The sequence below is a fragment of the Arachis stenosperma genome, chromosome 5, assembly GCF_014773155.1.
Source record: "Arachis stenosperma cultivar V10309 chromosome 5, arast.V10309.gnm1.PFL2, whole genome shotgun sequence".
Lineage (NCBI taxonomy): Eukaryota > Viridiplantae > Streptophyta > Magnoliopsida > Fabales > Fabaceae > Arachis > Arachis stenosperma.
In genome coordinates, this window is record NC_080381.1 from 21732104 (window position 1) to 21749015 (window position 16912).

Here is a 16912-nt window from a genome sequence, read left to right on the forward strand (position 1 = left end):
GGACATCTCACATCGGTAGCATTTTTATTTTCTTGTATTAACAAGTTTCTTATGGGTCCACAGCAGGTTGGGCCAAGAACGCTCCATCCCCACCCTGCCTCGCTACTCTGTAATCTTCTTTATTTGCCCCTTTGACTTTTGGTGCGTTTTAGTTGAAGCCCACTGACATGTCAGCTACCACACTTCATTCCCGTTATAGAACTCATCATCATCATCCACCACTACACACGAGAATTTCAACCAGAATCAGATATTGTTCCTTCGTTATTAATGTATTTTCTTTTAATTTGAGTGTGAAGCAAGGAAAAAGCAAAGAAGAATATAAATAGACCAAAAAGGACATGCGGTGTGCAGCTACTAGCTGCTAGTAGGTGTAACTAAGACGACGAATTTAGGTAAGGAAACATTAAAAAAAGAATACACGATGATGTAAATAATATGGATAGGTAGAGCAGAGCAATCTGAAATCCGAATACACCACACTTGGTTCATAAAATTCTAATCCAATCATATTCCTACGTTCATGATCCACAGGCCAACCAGGCCCACCCAACTTTACCACTGGGCTCACATTTTTTTTCAAGTTTCAACCTCAGCTGCCTCCACGCGCATTTTAGTGGCAACCTTTCTCTACTATATTCTTCTTCACCGGGCGGAAGCGCAAGTTAGTCGATCCCTTTAAACCAAGCTTAAACTGCCAAACGTGACAGCTTATAACTGAAAATGAAAATCATACATACTTTCCTGTAATACCTGGAATACCCCTACGATCTGGTTCCCTATTCAAAATCCCAAATTCATCTTGGATCACCCTCTTGTCTCTCTCTCTCTCTCTCTCTCTCTGGCACCTCATTTCTGTGGAGTGTTGTGTGTCACAGAGAGAGGGGATCTTTGTTCTTGGTGCTTCTTCCTCTCCTCTCGTTGTTTCTCATGGAGCTTCAAGGTCCCTCAGATCAGTGCCATCCCGAGAGGAAAGGCCAGAAGAGGAAGCTCGAGGACGAGTTCGAAGAAGACCACCACCAGATCTCCACTCCTCCTACCGGCGACGCCCGCGACGCCATCCTTGCCGACGTCCAGGAGCAGGTTTCCATCCTCAACTCTACTTTCTCATGGAAGGAGTCAGATCGAGCCGCCGCCAAGCGCGCCACTCACGCGCTCGCCGATCTTGCCAAAAACGGTAAATCCTCCGTTCCTCTTCCTCGATCTCCTAGCGTGTTGCTCCCTTCGTTTCGGTTTTTGGCGAATTCGGTCGTGCATGTCTCTCGGTGTAAATCCTTCGGTGGTTGTGTCTTGCAGAGGAAGTGGTAAACGTGATTGTTGAAGGAGGAGCTATTCCGGCTTTGGTTCAGCACCTCCAAGCTCCCCTCGTGACGGAAGAAGACCTCGTTCAGAAGCTGTTGCCGTTTGAGCATGAGGTCGAGAAAGGGAGTGCTTTTGCACTTGGACTTCTTGCCGTCAAGGTAACTTCTACTCCCCCCTCCCCTAATATTAATTATTGTTTAGGAATTATTACATTAGAACTCATTTGTGCCGTGGATTTTGCACTCTGAGGTGTATCTGATGTTTGATATGATTCTGCAAAAGTGCAAATTAAGATTATGGTTATGCTTCGATAACTACCAATTACTAGATAATATATTCCTGTAATAAATTACCAGAAGCGTTAGTTTATTTAAATTCTGTCACTCAGTGTTAATTTTAAAATGTTATATTTCTGTTTCTTGGGAATACTAGCAAAATAATAACCCAAATTATCTTATTTAACTTAATATTTATAATTTTTTTTATAATTTTATGTAATTAACATTTATAATTATACTCTTATTATGTGTAATATTACTTAATTAGTCCAGTAATAATTAAGAAATGCAAAATAAATTAAGAAGTAATTAAGAAATGCAAATAAGATAACTTTAAGCTGTTTCGGGCTGATGTTATTGTAATTTCTAATATATAAGTAGATTAATAGAAGAGTTATTTTACGTAAAATTATCTTACTCGTCGTTAATTAAGTATTTCATCTAAAAATGTTATTGTTCCATTAAGTAAGGCTAGTTGTATTGTTTTTTGTTAAGCTTTGTGGAAGCCTCGAAGATGTCGCATGTTTCCTAAACTTGCTTTATTTTTTTTTCCCTTTGCTTGAAAATGCCTTCCCTTCTACAGCCTGAACATCAACAGCTCATTGTTGACAATGGTGCCTTAAAACACCTTGTTGATCTACTGAAGAGGCATAAGAATGGTTTAACATCTCGTGCCATTAATAGTCTCATTCGTAGGGCTGCAGACGCTATCACTAATCTTGCTCATGAGAACAGCTGCATTAAAACCCGAGTCAGGTTTGCTTCCTTATGGACTGTAATACATTTAATTTGGTTTGGAGTGATTATGTGTCATGATTACCTGGAATTGTTATGCAGGATGGAAGGTGGAATTCCGCCTCTTGTTCATTTGCTTGAATTTGCAGATACAAAGGTGCAGAGAGCAGCTGCTGGTGCATTGCGAACCCTTGCTTTTAAAAATGATGAAAATAAAAATCAGGTTGGTATTCTATGCTGAAAGTCGGGAATTTTGATTGACTGAAATGTCAGCTGAATAAGTAACAGAACCTTATGACAGATTGTTGAATGCAATGCTCTACCAACTCTGATTCTAATGCTTCGTGCTGAAGATGCAGCTATTCATTATGAAGCGGTATTGCCAGTGCAACCATAATTGCTAGATTTTGAAAAAATATTGCGCCATGTTGGCATTAACACTTCACTTACTGGTCGCATGCAATGAATTTTATTGTATTACAGGTTGGTGTGATTGGAAATCTGGTCCATTCCTCCCCCAATATCAAGAAAGAAGTTCTTCTTGCTGGGGCTTTGCAACCTGTTATTGGATTGCTTAGGTATATTCTCGGCTTGGACCCCGGCAAGCTACTATTGCCCCCCTCCCCCTATCTTCTACTTGTTTTGATATTTATAGGACATATTGTTGAAAAGAATGTCCTTCTATTAATAAATACACTCTAATATTCATTTTATATTAACAGTTCTTGTTGCTCCGAGAGTCAGAGGGAAGCTGCCTTGTTGCTTGGACAGTTTGCTGCAACTGATTCAGATTGCAAGGTAAACAAAATGTTAAGTGCACTATATGTATGTGTCTTTTCCTAAGGATGATAAAACTGAAGGTAGAAAGGGCAGCAAACCTAACACCTTTTATGCTTATTGACTGGATAGTGGAGAGGATTACAAAAGATTGGAATTATGAACTTATTTGTTTGAGTTTCTTTGTATTACTTAATTCTTTGTTAAATAAGGATTCAGTTTTTCTCATTTTATTTGATAGGATACATGTTAGCCTCTGTGTTCAATGCATCAGATAATATATCTCCATTCTTAATTCCTACCCTCTTTTCAACTTGAATTTTGTAGGTACACATTGTACAGAGGGGTGCTGTTCGACCTCTGATAGAGATGCTCCATTCCCCTGATGTGCAGCTCAGAGAAATGTCTGCTTTTGCATTGGGGAGATTGGCCCAGGTTATTTTCCCTTTTTGTACCATGTGATAGTAAACTTGTTCAAGTTGTAAAGTCACTGTCACTCACGTATGAATGGAAACTTTTTCTCCCTTTTATATTCTGTGTTTGTCTTTTTATAATATAGTTTCTGAACATATCTTGTATTAGTTTTTAATTTTTTTAGTGGCCTTAACTTTAATTGTGTAATATTAAATATTGAATCTTTTTAAATACGAGTGTTTTACTCTATATTTACATGTGAATGATTGATTTTTTCCAGCACCATAACATTTCTTTGCATTGAAAATGTTTAATATTAAATTTCAGGACACACATAACCAAGCTGGTATTGCTCACAACGGTGGCTTAGTCCCTTTGCTGAAGCTCCTTGATTCGAAGAATGGGTCTTTGCAACATAATGCAGCCTTTGCTCTTTATGGCCTTGCAGATAATGAGGTGAGATATAGATGTAAAATTTCAAATAATTAAGATATAGAAGTAATAAATATAGGAAATAATAATTAAGATCTATGAGTGTTTTCACTTGCATTAGAAAACTTAGTTATTTAAGCTAATGTTTATTAACTATTTTTTTTCTTTTGTTATTCTATTTTGTTCATAGGATAATGTGTCAGATTTTATTAGGGTAGGCGGAATTCAGAGATTGCAGGATGGAGAATTCATTGTTCAAGTAAGTTTGCCTCTGTAATGCCTGGACATTAGCTTTGATATCAAGTTATCGCTGTTTGTTTTTTTTTTTTTTTTGGGGTACAAATCAAATATGCCACCTGATTGCATATGACTTATAAATTCTTCATACTGGAAAATAGAAGGTTGATCATGGACATGTAACATATGTTGATCTATGTGGGATTGGTTTCTATTGCAGGCAACTAAAGATTGTGTTGCAAAGACATTGAAAAGATTGGAAGAGAAGATACATGGCCGTGTAAGCAAAACTTTGCTTAGACAGGATAATTTAAAAAGTTTTTGGTAGTAATTAACATGGAAATGACGAGTGCTACTACTGAATCAAATTATCAGAACCTCAAGTTCTATACAATTACCGAGCCTTATCCCATGATTTATATTTCATTGCAATTTCTAATCAGTTATGTTCATCTGTGTAGGTGTTGAACCATTTGCTATATCTGATGCGAGTTTCAGAGAAGGCCTTCCAGAGAAGAGTGGCTTTGGCTCTTGCTCATCTTTGTGCAGCAGAGGATCAGAAAAAAATATTTATCGATCACCATGGTATGTTTCTGTTAAGTATCTAAGGAAAGTGGGAAACCACACCTTAAAAACTAGCTGATAAAGGGGAAGAACCACTCTCCTTATATATAACATCAAGCATCCCATACTACCCGATGTGCGACTTTGGGCACCCCATGATACCCAAGTCCCTAATAGTTTCATCTCAGTCATATCTTTTACAGAAGTTTGATATATATTATTAGTTGTATAGACTCCATTTGGTGGGTCCATCATTTCTTGTTATTGATGCTGAGCATATGTGCTGTAGGTCTTGAGTTGCTTATTGGGCTGCTTGGTTCATCCAGCCCTAAGCAGCAACTAGAGGGGGCTGTTGCTTTGTTTAAGGTGGCTAACAAAGCTATGACTCTGTCTCCTGTCGATGCCGCTCCTCCTTCTCCAACACCCCAGGTAGTCTTATATAGAAGTCATTTTCCTCAGTCTTTGTAATCGCGCTGCTTAGAGTTACAGAATTTTATTTTATTTTTTCTAGTATTTTCATATAATCTCAACAGGCTGCTTGCATTTGATTATTTTGGTTCTAAACTTTATTTCTGTTTGTTTTTTATTGAGGATAGATGGTATTGATTAGATTCAACTTGAGGTTGAAATTTTTAATACATGTATTTTTGTATTGGGCATGTGAACTTTTGATATTTATTCTGTATAAAGATGATTTGAATACCTTAGCGATGGGGTCTAGTTATAACTTAGAACCTTGGTCCACATCTACTGCCTCTATTTCTTGTCTAAATAATTTAGAATAAGATGCTTCTAGAAGTTAGAATCTGAGATCATATACTTTTCTTCCTTTTGCAGGTCTATTTAGGAGAGCAATATGTCAACAATTCTACCTTGTCCGATGTAACATTTTTGGTTGAAGGTTGATTCTTTTCATCCATGCTGCATCTTTCTTGAAACTATTGCTTGAAAAATAACTTGATGGAATGTGGTGCTGTAGATTCATTGATATTTGTAGTTAACTGCTACTTTCATACTTAACTGCAGGCAAACGGTTTTTTGCTCACAGAATCTGCCTGCTTGCATCTTCAGATGCATTTCGTGCAATGTTTGATGGTGGTTACAGGGTGAGCTTATATTGATTTCTACTAGCAAGCCATGTATCTTATCCTTCCCCAACTCTGGACAATACTCCCAAGATATAAAGAAACCAAAAGCATGCACTCTCTCTCCTCAGTATTACAAATTTTTTTGTCCAAGAAAAGAAAACACTGTTATTGACCCACATGATTTTCACGAGACTTTATTCTCATATTAAAATTAGTTGAAAACTTTAGCTGGAGATTTGGCTAAGCTTATTTTTTTAGCAGGAAGTTATAGATTTACGTACATGACATGCAAATGTTTTATTCATGGCAGGAGAAGGATGCAAGAGACATTGAGATTCCAAATATTAGATGGGAGGTCTTTGAACTGATGATGAGGTCAAATATGTGCTTTGCTCTGTGTTTTATGGTCATGATGTGTTTTATTGAAAAATTAAATCTTAATTGTTTAATCTTGGTCCAGATTTATATATACTGGGTCAGTTGATGTCACTCTTGATATTGCCCAAGATCTACTTCGAGCGGCTGATCAGTATCTTTTAGAGGGACTTAAGAGACATTGTGAATACACCATTGCACAGGTCAGACTTGATATCTATAATTGGATTTGTTGCACACACACATCTAGTGTATTGCACTATAACTTAACTAATATTCCACTGGAAGGTAGGTCTCTCTTGACTTTTGTTTTTTTGTCTCAGGATATATCACTAGAGAACGTGTCAAGTATGTACGAACTTTCAGAAGCTTTTAATGCTATATCATTAAGGCACGCATGCATCCTTTTTATCCTGGAGCAATTTGATAAACTGAGTGCAAGGCCAGGGTATCTACCTAACTCCTTCCAATCCTTTGCTCTCTTTTTTTTCCCCCCTAGGTATTCCTTCCTCTTAGTGGTTGACACTTACCATAAACCAATAGATAGGGTTAATCTGGATTAAACATATAGATGTTAAGAATCATGTTTGAGACTTCTAGGTTCTATGGCTACTATGTTGCGAGTTTGTTAAATATATATTTTTCTTCTTCTTGACTTGTGTTTAGGTAGGATTTGACAGTAAAACTAGAACTTCTGTTGAAATAAGCTGGATAAGTGTTGGCCGGTCAATTATAGCAATGGATGTCTGGAAACTAGTTGCGGACTTACTGTCAAATTCTTTCTCTATAAAAGTTGGAAAAATTGCTGCCGTATATATATATATATATATACTTTATTGATGATATTCATTGATATTCACATTTTCTATCGCATTGCATATGCCATAATTCTTGAGATTCTTAGATTTCTGTTTGCACCAACTATTTGCAGACACACACTTCTGATTCAGCGGATAACTCCAGAGATCCGGAATTACTTTGTTAAAGCTCTTACCAAGGCCAATTCCAACACCCAGCTGTAGTATGTGTTGTTCTACTATTGACATCTAACCGATTGTAATGTACAGAATGTGGTAGATGTTCTTCTTTTCGTTGAAACCAGCAAAAGAGGTCTCCCATTTTCGTTGCAGCATTGCTTAGAGAAATATCTAACACGGCCATGCATGTTCGTTTCTGATGTAGTGTAAGTCCCTGTTGGTTGTAACGTCATTGTTATAGATGTAGCAGATATGACCTTCACGAACATTGTTTTTTCTCATGCAATATTGTGATGGTTATGGCTTCATAGTTCTCTTTCCCGATTGATTTTGCATTACGATTGTTATGATTGTAGGTTTGCCCAAGCACTTGATGTATATATAGCATTTAGTTAGTTGTCTGCAAGAGGTTGTCTGGGTGGATAATTTACATCGTACGAAGTCATTAAATCTTGTCTTCGTACTTGGATATGTTGTATATGTTGCAAATACTGTTAGAAGATAGACTGAGAGAGAGAGAGAGAGAAAAGATTAATTGCTTGGAATGGAAGCAACAAGCTTAGCTTTGATCATGGAGCTTTCAACTATATACAACAAACTGTTATAACTAACGCTGCATCCTAACAGTAACAGAAAACTAACTTCTTATCTTAACTGGTTGAGTTAGTCCCTTTATACATCAACCTAATAAATGCAATTAAGTGAATCATTAAGCTAATATCTAATAAATACTTCTCTGTAAGGGCTAGATTACAATACATGTTAAATGCTTGTACCAGGGCATGCTATTTTTTTATTTGGTCAGATATTACCAGAGCATGTTAAGTGTTTCTGAAATCGGTCTGCCTTTCTTATTTCATCATGATGCTTGACGATAATAAGCTTCTTTTTTTTTTTTTGGACAGGGCTTGACGATAATAAGCTAACCCTTTAAAAAACTAGCATGAATCTAATATCTGGTTGGAATTCCTATGATCCACGGGCCTTGCCCACAGTGATTTGGTTTCAGCGATAAAAAAAAATGCTTGCCAAGTGCCAACAACATATTTTAATTCTAAGAATAGAATAATTCAAAATTATTTTATTTATTTATTTATTGTCCCTCAAATTTTTGTTCTCTATTGTAATAAAGCATTTCTTTAACTATTCTATATTTCAATAATAATTGTTAATTTTCCTATTATGGAGTGAATTTGTTATACTTCATATGGAGATCTTATTACCCATTAATTTTGGAAAAAAAACTATGATGCACGAACATTGATATAGACACGGGACACAATACGACACAAGACACGAGACACATGGATATATGAATTTTAAAATCTTATAAAACACGGGGACACGATATACACACATAATAGAGTAAATAGTTATTTTTGACTATGAAAGATTTAAAGTTTGAACGCTGATAAAACTGACCATGAAAAATTAAAATAAAAATTATACCCGTATAAGATAAGTTCTGTTTGACAAAAATAACCAATAATTAATTTTTTGTTAATAATTTTGTAAATACCCCTCTCCTTTTCTCTCCCTTTCTCATCTTCCTTCCATAACCACCATCACTTCCACTGCAAAATCCACTGGCCTACTAGATATACACACCATTAACAATCCATGGAATTGGAGAGCGAGAAGTGGAAAAATACACTACAAGAAAAAACGTTGAATACCATCGGGTTTAGCGTTGACTTTATTGGTAGATTTACCGACGGTTTAGGTGTCAAATTCGTCAGGTCAAATCATTACTGGTATATTTTCTTTTTCAACGGTAAATTCACCGGTAATAATTGGAGGAACAAAGGAAAAAATAGGCGTGAAATTTAGCATGGAATTTACTGGCAGAAAAATTAGCCGGTAAACCCAATTAGTGGAACGCTGCATTTTGGTGGCTCGCAATACGCTCTCGTCGAATTTATTGCTTGCCATAAATTCAAAATGCAAACCTTTTCCTCTCATTTTCGAAATTCTCTCTCTCTCTCTCTCTCTCTCTCTCTCTCTCTCTCTCTCTCTCTAACCTTCTCCTCTATCTTTCTCTATTCTCTATACCTCTAGCAGTCCTTTTGGCCACCCTCTGCCAGTACCGGCCATCTGCATTCTTCTTCAAAGACTTCATGGACTTGCCTTGATCTTGTTTTGTTGCCTGAAACAGAGCTTCTCCCTCTGTCTTTGCCGTCGTTGGTACCGCTGCCGCTGCTGCATCTTCTGTCGCCTGAGCTGCGTCTCTCCTCCCTCTTCTAGGTAGGTTGTCCTCATCCCTCTCCATATTCTATCATCATTTTTACTTCATTTTAAATAAAAAAAATCTAACCCCTTTTTAAATCCTAATCCTAACCCTGTTTTTACTTTTTTCAGTTGGCTTTATTTTATTAATGCGTGTTTCTATTTTTTTCCTTATTATTATCATAATAAATTTCATTTTAGTGTTCTTATTCATTGACATGAATCTAAGTAAGCTATTTGTGTGCTGTGGCTTTTTGGGCAGCTCATCATCCTAATATTAATGTTGCTGTTGAGTTGCTTAGATATGATTTTTTTGTCATTTTTATTAACTATTTGCTTATTTGATTATTCTAATTTAGTTGTGTTAAGTTTTTTTGGTCTATTTCTAAATGTTGTATAGGTATCGTTGAATTAAATATTGAACCATATGTTGAAGATGAGGGTACTGGCGAGTTGTAATATGTTCAGGTAAATGGTATGTAATAATACTCAATATGTTAGGTTTTTTAGTTCAATTGACAATTGAAATTTTGGATATGGAAAGATATATGAATGGTTCTTTGTTGCTATTGAATTATGTTATTTATGTGAAAAAAGTTGAATTGATATTATTTTCTTGACGGAGTTAAATAAATTGTTGATAATTTATTTTTAGCATACTGTTTCAGGAAATGTTCATGTTACTTTAGTTTGGAATTCAAGAAATAAAAATTCACCTAATTCAGACAAATGTGAGCTTGTTGCTTTCTTTTTTTTTTTAAATGACATAAGTTAATGTTGTTGCTATAATGATTAACATTGAACATTAATTTATTCCACATTTGTATGTGGTCACCATTGGATCTTGAAACACTACTTGATTAGTGACTCCTTCATTTGCAGAAGAACAATTGCATATGAGTAATAATATAATATCACAAAGTTAGTAAATTAGATATAAAAAAAGAATTAAATAAAAAAAACATATTCATGATGCCTTATTTTAATCCTCCTACATACAGTTCATACTATTACTTACTAGAGAGTAAGTTAAGGAGAGAAATGAAATTTTATTTGGTTGGAAAGAAATAAAATAGAAGTTTTTGATTTTCTTTTTTATATTAGAATATAAGGGTGATTTAGTGCTGTTGTTTGGTGTTAGGATTGCAAAAAGAAAAGTTATCGTTTAAGGAAGTGTTGTCATTTAATTTTTTTTTAAAATTTAAATTTAAGTTTACTGTCGAATTTACCGGAGATTAATCCGACAGTAAATAATTACCGACGAAGTTTATACCGTCAAATTTTTTTAGTAAATCTACCAGTAAATCCGATGATATTCAATATTTTTTTGTAATGATAATACTAATAACAATTCCTTTTCTTTTAGGACTCTAGAACAAAAGCAACAAATACATATCGGTGATCAATAATCATCCAAAATCAAATACAACGAAAATCTCTATGGAAGTTCAAGGCATCTATTTCCGATTTGTTACCACTTATTGAGTCATCATACCAACCAGCTTCTCCATAATTCTTTAGCATCAACATTATATCATTTACTAGTGACTAGTATTATAAAGATTCAACAAGAAGTTCATTGAAATTTACACACTACATCAAACCCTAGAAGTATCATTCAACCAATTACAAAATCAGGCCAGAAACTAATAATAGCAACATGAACAAGCTCAAGTCACTTAATATCGCACAATCCTTGAGAACTCATGATTGATCTTTAGCTCAAGTCACCAATTATAGAAGGCGATTTGAGATACCAAAATCCCAAATATTGTGTTCGAAACAAGAAACCTAGAAACACGAATCTTGCATCTCTCTTTCTCTTCTCTCCCTCACTCTCCTTTCCATTGCTACTGCCTTCGCTGTCCATTGCTGATCCTGCACCTCCTCAGTGGAATCGAAGGTTCCAAGCTACACGTGTGCATTCTTCCATGGATCTTGTATCTATCTTCCCCATGGTTGCTTCCTCATACCACGGATATATACTTTGCCAACATTGTTTCTCAAATCGGCGTCTGACTATGTCAAATTTACTGTTGTACCTATGATTACGACATGTTTACCTTGAACACATTGATGATGATGATGATGATGATGATGATGATGGTGACTGTGATGAAGGGACAGAAGGAGACGGATAAGAGGAACAATTAGGGTTAAAGTTTGATTTTTTTTGGGGAACAATAAAGACCCAATGCATCGAAAATGTTGCTGATGAGTTTTTGAAGGAAGATCTCCTTGTTGGAGTAGAAAGTTTTCACCATGAGGCTCAGAATTGGTTGATCATCGCTTGGAATGCAAAGGTCTCAGCGTCTGCCATTGTTAGCAAACTCAAACGAATTGTGGAGAAAGATAAAGGAGTGAAGTGTAGAGAATGAGAATAGAGAAAGCATAGAAAAGGTGTTTGTTGTTTTGTTTGTTCGGAGAATGAGGAAGAAGAGAGGTAGATCTGGTGGGATGATAGATTTTGAAGTAGTGGTGATGGTGGATTTTGAACGGAAAGATAAAACATAACTAAAGAGATCAAAGTTCCAAAAGATACAAAATATCAAACTCGAGACTCGACATGTGAAGCTAAAGCCAGCCATAGTATATATATATACTATGAAACCTATTTCTTCAAGTCAACCTCTAGGAGAGACAAAATACAATATATACAAGGTAGAGAATTATTTACACACACACACACACACACACATAAACAAAATACAAAACACTAAGTCCCAACCGAGTTCTTCACTTCCATAGAGTCTCCAGAATGCTCAGTGAGATGCCTCGAACCTGCATCTGAAAAATAATAATATATGTATGGAATGAAAATCGGGAGGTTTTAGTATGGTAAAGGTGACCACATAGTTAATATATAAGGTCTCGGAAAAGCTAGAGGCATTCCTAGAACTCCGATACTCAAATTTAAACTTAAAATCAACATTAAACCATAAAGTTTGGTAATCTACCCAATGGATTCCCATTTCTAAACTAACTCTTCACCTTCTGTCTCCTCCAAATCTCTCAATCACCGGGTGGAACAACCCTCATCACATCTCCACCATATGAGGAATCTCTCAGATACAAACACAAACAAAACAGACAAGAAAAGCATAGATATAGATAGCAGTTAATCACAGATAAACAATTAGGCAAAACAAAACAAATGTAAACTCAAACAAAGCATACAAATGCACATGATGCATGCCTGTCCTACTGGCCATGAGCTCATGTATCGGTTAACTGCTAGAACCCGACATACCCGGTAGCTAACCCGAATAGTATCTCTCGACTGCGCATCTCTAGGAGGCATAAAATTGGGGGATTAGTGCCCTACTACCTTCTCCTGGAGGCAAACACCAGGGGAAATAAATCAGGCGATTAGTGCCTGATGAGCGGATAATTTATACGCTTTTAGGCATTGTTTTCAGTATGTTTTTAGTATGATTTAGTTAGTTTTTAGTATATTTTTATTAGTTTTTAGTTAAAATTCACTTTTCTGGACTTTACTATGAGTTTGTGTGTTTTTCTGTGATTTCAGATATTTTCTGGCTGAAATTGAGAGACCTGAGCAAAAATCTGATTCAGAGACTGAAAAGGACTGCAGATGCTGTTGGATTCTGACCTCCCTGCACTCGAAGTGGATTTTCTGGAGTTACAAAAACTCAAGTGGCGCGCTCTCAACGGCGTTGGAAAGTAGACATCTTGGGCTTTCCAGCAATATATGATAGTCCATACTTTGCCCAAGATTTGATGACCCAAACCGGCGTTCAAAGTCACCTTCAGAATTCCCAGTGTTAAACGCCGGAACTGGCACCAAAATGGGAGTTAAACGCCCAAACTGGCACAAAAGCTGGCATTTAACTCCAAGAAGAGTCTCTACACGAAAATGCTTTAATGCTCAGCCCAAGCACACACCAAGTGGGCCCGGAAGTGGATTTTTATGTCATTTACTCATCTTTGTAATTCTTAAGCTATTAGTTCCCTATAAATAGGACCTTTTGCTATTGTATTTTACATCTTTTGATCACTTTAGATCTCTAGATCATCTTTGGACATCTAGTTCTTAGATCAGATCTTGGTTTTTCTGGTTCCCTCTCTGGGACCGAAGCCAATGATCACTTTTGTTCTTATGTATTTTCAACGGTGGAGTTTCTACACACCATAGATTCAGGTGTGGAGCTCTGCTGTACCTCGAGTATTAATGCAATTACTATTGTTCTTCTATTCAATTCCGCTTGTTCTTGTTCCAAGATATCACTTGTTCTTCAACTTGATGAATGTGATGATCCGTGACACTCATCATCATTCTCACCTATGAACGTGTGCCTGACAACCACCTCCGTTCTACCTTAGATTGGGTGGATATCTCTTGGATTCTTTAACCGGAATCTTCGTGGTATAAGCTAGAACTGATGGCGGCATTCAAGAGAATCCGGAAGGTCTAAACCTTGTCTGTGGTATTCTGAGTAGGATTCAATGATTGAATGACTGTGACGAGCTTCAAACTCCTGAGGGCGGGGCGTTAGTGACAGACGCAAAAGAATCACTGGATTCTATTCCGGCCTGATTAAGAACCGACAGATGGATAGCCATGCCGTGACAGGGTGCGTTAAACATTTCCACTGAGAGGATGGGAGGTAGCCACTGACAACGGTGAAACCCTTGCATACAGCTTGCCATGGAAAGGAGTAAGAAGGATTGGATGAAGACAGTAGGAAAGCAGAGAGACGGAAGGGACCAAGCATCTTCATATGCTTATCTGAAATTCCTACCAATGAATTACATAAGTATATCTATCTTTATCTTTATGTTTTATTCATATATCACCCATAACCATTTGAGTCTGCCTGACTAAGATTTACAAGGTGACCATAGCTTGCTTCATACCAACAATCTCCGTGGGATCGACCCTTACTCGCGTAAGGTTTATTACTTGGACGACCCAGTGCACTTGCTGGTTAGTTGTGCGAAGTTGTGTTTATGCCTTGGTATTGAGCACCAAGTCTTTGGGGCCATTACTAGGGATTATTTGAGTTGTGAAAAAGTAGTGATCACAATTTCGTGCACCAGTGCCCTACCACCTTCTCCTAGTGAGGCCGTGTCATACTGGTCAGGAGATTAGTGTCCTACCACCTTGCAGACAAAGAGAGAGAGAGAGAGAGAGAGAGAGAGAGAGAGAGAGAGAACGTGAGGGAAAACATCGGGGGATTAATGCTCTACCACCTTCCTCATATCCCACATAACACAATCGCATAAAATGAGGGGAAATGAATCAAGAGATTAGCATCCTACTGCCTTCCCTACATACAACTCATCATAATTACAAAGAATACAGGAGAATAAATTAAGGGATTAGTGCTGTTCATACCCTGGGCCGAGCTGTCCGACCCGGGATGTTCTACAGACAAAGCGACCGACCTCTTCAGGTCAGGACAACCCGACCTCTTCTCAAAGAACTCGGCCAAGTCACAGGAAAGCCCAAACAAAGGGCCCAAATAGAGGAACACGCCCCAAATCCTAAGGCGGCCCAAGCCTACAGAGAGAAGGGCGGTTCCCTTAAAGATAAGATGACCTCACTTAAAGATAAGATAAGATAACTAACTTATCTTATCCACAGAAGGCCACATCTCACCATTATAAATACACTGGAGCACCCAGGTATAACTCATACTCTGATTCTACTCAATACCTGCTTAATACCCTTGCTAAATTAAGTATCGGAGTCTCTTGCAGGTACCCCCTACCCTCCGGGGACGAAGGATCAACACAACCACCAAGTCCAACAAGTCGGACACACCAGCTCCAGCCGATACCCACCTGCCGGACACGTCGGTTCCGACCAACACAGAAGATCTCATCTAAGATCGACCTACAGTTTCAGGTAACCCTCGGAACATTGGCACCGTTGCCGGGAAACCTGGAAGTCATCCCATTGACATGGCAGATGACCATGACAACGACCACGATTCAGGTTTGGAAGACAGAACGCCGCATAAAAACACGGACACAATACTCAAAGATACTCCAGAAACCAATGGAGACAAAAATTCATCAAATCCAGGAGTAATAGAAGCACTTCAAAATCGATTGGAGCAACTCGAGAAAGAAGCCCAACAATGACGTGAAAAGGAAGAAGATCTACGCCGGGAGATAAGGCGGCGCAGAGAACTAGAAGATAAGCTTGTAAAACTCGAAGCCGATCTTAAAACTAAAGCTACTCGATCACCCGCAGAAGATAGCTCTCAGAAAGATCAAGATCCATTCACCAGAGAAATTATGAAGACCAAAATTCCAAAAGATTTCAAGCTTCCGGATATGACTCTATATGACGGCACCTCGGACCCCAACCATCATCTCAGCAACTTCAGAAGTAGAATGTACCTCACAGATGCCTCAGATGCAGTTCGCTGCAAAGCCTTTCCAACAACTCTCACCAAGACAGCCATTAAATGGTTTGACAACCTACCTCCAAAATCCATCTCGAGTTTCGACGATCTGGCCAAGAAGTTCCTGGCCCGATTCTCCATACAAAAAGACAAAGCCAAACACGCACCTAGCTTACTAGGGATCAAGCAAGGAGATCGGGAGAGCCTTCACAATTACATGGAAATATTCAACAAAACTTGCATGGACATACAAAGTCTACCAACAGAGGCTGCCATTATGGGCCTTATAAATAGCCTACGAGAAGGACCATTTAGCCAATCTATATCAAAGAGATACCCTACATCCTTAGACGAAGTACAAGAACGGGCACAAAAATACATCAACATGGAGGAAAACTCTCGACTTGGCGAAACCTCAAGGTTCGGTTTTGCCTACCGAGATAAAGAATCCAAGAAAAAGGAAGATCACTCCGGAGAGAAAATAAAAAATATCATAACTATACTCCTCTTAGGGTATCCTTGGTAGATGTTTACAAAGAAGTCTGCCATACAGAGAAAATTCCTCCAGCTTGGCCACTTAAAGGCAAAAGAGGAGGAGGAAATCGGAATGAATACTGTGAGTATCACCGACTTCGAGGGCATTCCACCAACGAATGCTTCGACTTGAAAAATGTCATAGAAAAACTAGTAAGAGAAGGAAAGCTAGATCGGTTTTTGGCTAATCGGGATGACGAACCAAGAAAAAGAAGAAGGGATGAGGATGTTGGACGATCTGAACGATCACCTCGCACACCGGAAAGACATGTTCACGTAATACACGACGGATTTGTCGGAGGAGGAATCTCCAAATCATCCCGAAAGCGACACCTCAAAGAAGTATACCACGTAGAAGGAAAAAAGGAAGCCCCAGACATCCCAGCAATCACGTTTACCAAGGAAGACGCATCCGGAATCATCTCGGGACACGACGACCCCATGGTCATTACGATCATACTGGCAAACGCCAACTTTCACCGTACATTAATTGACCAGGGAATCTCTGCCGACATCTTATTCAAAACTGCCTTCGACAAACTCGGTCTAGACGAAAAAGAGCTAAGAGCATACCCGAACAGCCTGTTCGGACTAGG

General features: G+C 37.9%; 1 protein-coding gene across 4 annotated transcripts; it reads left to right on the top strand.

Annotated features, from left to right (window-relative positions):
* The first annotated feature begins 455 nt into the window (after positions 1-455).
* Positions 456-8325, top strand: LOC130980071 (ARM REPEAT PROTEIN INTERACTING WITH ABF2-like). 4 transcript variants are annotated; one of them, XR_009086871.1, is made up of 20 exons: positions 456-1177; positions 1297-1460; positions 2164-2336; positions 2418-2538; positions 2617-2691; positions 2799-2893; positions 3038-3113; positions 3420-3527; positions 3834-3962; positions 4129-4197; positions 4396-4455; positions 4637-4760; positions 5029-5168; positions 5577-5640; positions 5766-5845; positions 6138-6202; positions 6288-6405; positions 6526-6701; positions 7134-7385; positions 8085-8325. XR_009086871.1 is itself a non-coding variant. In XM_057903693.1 (19 exons), the coding sequence occupies exons 1-19, from the start codon at positions 931-933 to the stop codon at positions 7222-7224; spliced, it is 2175 nt and encodes a 724-aa protein (XP_057759676.1). In that variant the 5' UTR covers positions 456-930; the 3' UTR covers positions 7225-7751. The 4 variants fall into 4 exon arrangements, 2 of the variants coding, with proteins under 2 accessions (XP_057759676.1, XP_057759677.1); XR_009086872.1 differs by lacking the exon at positions 8085-8325 and adding an exon at positions 7536-7751; XM_057903693.1 differs by lacking the exon at positions 8085-8325 and having other exon boundaries at positions 7134-7751.
* The last annotated feature ends 8587 nt before the right edge of the window (positions 8326-16912 follow it).